General features: G+C 64.2%; 1 protein-coding gene across 3 annotated transcripts in view; it reads left to right on the top strand.

The window, feature by feature from the left end:
• The first annotated feature begins 6 nt into the window (after nucleotides 1-6).
• The window catches only part of SLC2A6 (solute carrier family 2 member 6), an 8,989-nt gene continuing 6,097 nt past the window's right edge, over nucleotides 7-2,898 (top strand). For 2 of the 3 annotated variants that reach the window (XM_023536473.1, XM_011369943.2), the window contains exons 1-4: nucleotides 7-118; nucleotides 671-833; nucleotides 1,767-1,973; nucleotides 2,590-2,689. In XM_023536473.1, coding sequence (XP_023392241.1) covers nucleotides 27-118; nucleotides 671-833; nucleotides 1,767-1,973; nucleotides 2,590-2,689 — 562 coding nt within the window. In that variant the 5' untranslated portion in view covers nucleotides 7-26. Of the gene's footprint in view, nucleotides 119-670; nucleotides 834-1,248; nucleotides 1,974-2,589; nucleotides 2,690-2,898 lie in introns of those variants that run through there. The other variant, XM_023536474.1, reaches the window with a different exon arrangement.

Genomic DNA, 2,898 nt, shown 5'->3' with positions numbered 1-2,898 from the left:
GGCGCCTGAGACCGCAGACGCCGGCCATGCAGGAGCCGCTGCTGGGCGCCGAGGGCCCAGACTATGACACCTTCCCCGAGAAGGCGCCCCCGTCGCCGGAGGAGAGGACGCCTATCGGGTGAGAGTCGCGGGGCATGGGGACGGTGGGTGGGGGCTGGTTTCCTCCTTGGGCCTCCTCTGACCATCTAAGTGGCCACCAAAGGGCCATCTGGTCGGTCCCCTCCTGCCCCTAGACACGCTATTTAAGACTCCTATTTAAAGAACTGGTCGTATGCCGTCCTCCCTGCCCTCCAGTACCGGGCCCAGCCCCCACCTGTCACAGATAGGGAGTCCAAGACCGGGAGAAGGCGAAGGGCTGGCCTAAGGTCACGGAGCAAGCGAACCCGGGGTGGCAAAGCTGGGGGCAGAAACCAGGCCTCTTCTGCTGCAGAAAAGCCCCCCTGCACCCGTGTCTCCCGCGTGGCGGTGGGCTGTGGGGGCCGTCCTCATGCCCCGAAATTCCCCCAAAAGAGCTGGCACTCAGACCCTGGGGAGGTGCCGGTCTGACTGGCCCTCGCCCTAGCCCTCCCCAGCACTGGCCCCTGAGTGGACAGCTGTCGTACTCAGGACAGGCAGCAGATCGGTGGGGAGGGACTCAAACACCCCCAATCTCTGCCCCTACCACGTCCAGGGCCCCGCAGAACAAAAGGGTGTTCCTGGCGACGTTTGCCGCCGTGCTGGGCAATTTCAGCTTCGGCTACGCCCTGGTCTACACGTCCCCGGTCATCCCAGCCCTGGAGCGCTCCTTGGATCCAAACCTGAGACTGACCAAAACCGAGGCGTCCTGGTTTGGGGTAAGGACCCGGCTCTGAGTCGGGAGGGGCAGGGCAGGGGTAGCAGGTAGGTACCCCGGTCTGCCTCCGCACTCCAGGCTGGGGGAGGGTGTGAGGCCAGCTGATGGCTCTGAAATGAAAGGAGGAAGCGAAAGCTGGTGGGGAAGGTATGGGAAGGAGCAGGTCGGGGAGGGCTTAAGGTCTACACCCCGCGGGGTTGAGGGTTCCCCATGCCCCCCACACCCGGATCTGGACTGTCACAGCAGAGCAGCTGCTTCCCTGGGTGATAGGGGTCTGGGGCATCAGGTGCCCGTAGAAAGAGGCGCCTACTGGAGCAAGGAGGGCCCGGGACAGATTTGGACACGGACACGCAGAAGAGAGGAGCACAGACCTCGAGGGTCTCAGGGTACTAGCAGTACAATCCTGGTGGCCTCAGATTTACAGTGACAACATATTAGCTGAGCCGCTGATGCCCACCGGGTACTGAGCGCTTGGTATGTGCCAGGCGTGTACTCTGCACTTCCCAAGAGAGCTGATCGACTCCAGGGCCAAACCCCACGAGGGGGGTGCCATCAACCTCCCCACAACACAGCTGACTGAACTCTACTCACTACAGTGTATGGGGAACCCAAGAACCCCCAAATCTTACAGTCCCAGAGGCTTCAAGTCACAGAATCCTCCCATCTGCTGTATTACAGTATTAGACACTTGAACATCAGTCTGCACAGAACCGCTGTGGACACGCGGCCCCACCTCCTGCCCAGAGCAGGACTCCCCGTTGTGTCCACATGCTGCTTGGGCACCTCTGGAGACAGGAGGCTCACTACCGTTCGGGGCCTGAGTCCGCAGCCCAGGCTCCCGGGCTGGCCCGGAAGAGCAGCTGTCTCTAGGATCTGACGGGGGGCGGGGGATGCTGGCTGCCCAGACGTGTCTGCCCTGCACCCTCCTCCACAGTCCGTGTTCACCTTGGGCGCGGCGGCGGGAGGCCTCAGTGCCATGGTCCTCAATGACCTCCTGGGCCGGAAGCGCAGCATCATGTTCTCCGCCGTACCCTCGGCAGCCGGCTACGCGCTCATGGCGGGCGCCCGTGGCCTGTGGATGCTGCTGCTGGGAAGGATGCTGACGGGCTTCGCTGGAGGGCTGACAGCTGCCTGCATCCCGGTAAGGCCAGGACCGCCCACCCCAAGTCCCCTCACAGCCTCAGTAGCATGCTGACCGCGTTAGCAGAGGCCTCCTGGCCTCCGAGTCCAGCGGTCAGCAGGGATGTGTTGGCCGGGGAGACTCAGTTCACCCCTGCCAGGGCCATTAATTTCAGGGAAATCTGTCGCCACGTGCCCAGCTGCTCCCCATTCTGGACTCCTCAAACTTCCTAACCCATTTCTTGAAAATCAACGCACATTGCTCAATGGGAGAAAAGCCACATTGAGCAACAGGGAGGAAAAGGAAGTCCTTGCCCCGGCACCCCGCCCTCGCCCACCCGCACACCCGCTCAGGGGCTGCGGCGAGCCTGGTGGGGGCGAGGACCCCCGGGAGGAGCCAGGTCGAGCCTGGGTGCCCTTGGCCTCCCAGCCCCCAGCTTCGCGCTAGCCGTTTCAGAGCTGAGCGCTTCTGCCCACCGGACAGGGACACCGAGGCCCGAGGGAGGTCACAGACTCATGACCAGGACAAGAGCCTCACCAGAGGCCCCCACTTCCCAAGGGTCAGCGGGGCCCCCTCCGCCACCTTGGCCAGGCCCCCGCATTCTCACGCGGGCCGGGGTGGGTGCGGTGTCTTGCAGGTGTACGTGTCTGAGATTGCGCCCCCAGGCGTCCGTGGGGCCCTGGGGGCCACACCGCAGCTCATGGCAGTGTTTGGGTCGCTCTCTCTCTACGCCCTTGGTGAGACATGCGTGCACGCGGGCCCCTCCCATGTGCGGGCAGGGGGCGAGGGCTGGGAAGGGATGTGCCCCCAGAGAAGGCTGGGCCGTGAGGCTTCCTAGTTCCGTGTCCTCCCGGGCAGTCCCCTGCCCCGCCCGGTCACTGTCACGAGGCCCCTTCCTACCTGGCCAGCGAGGGCTCCCCGCAGCCAGCAGCCTTCAAACTCTTTT

Source organism: Pteropus vampyrus, unplaced genomic scaffold, assembly GCF_000151845.1.
Source record: "Pteropus vampyrus isolate Shadow unplaced genomic scaffold, Pvam_2.0 Scaffold157, whole genome shotgun sequence".
Lineage (NCBI taxonomy): Eukaryota > Metazoa > Chordata > Mammalia > Chiroptera > Pteropodidae > Pteropus > Pteropus vampyrus.
The sequence above is the reverse complement of the archived record's forward strand: the minus strand, read 5'-3'. Positions and strand labels throughout refer to the sequence as shown.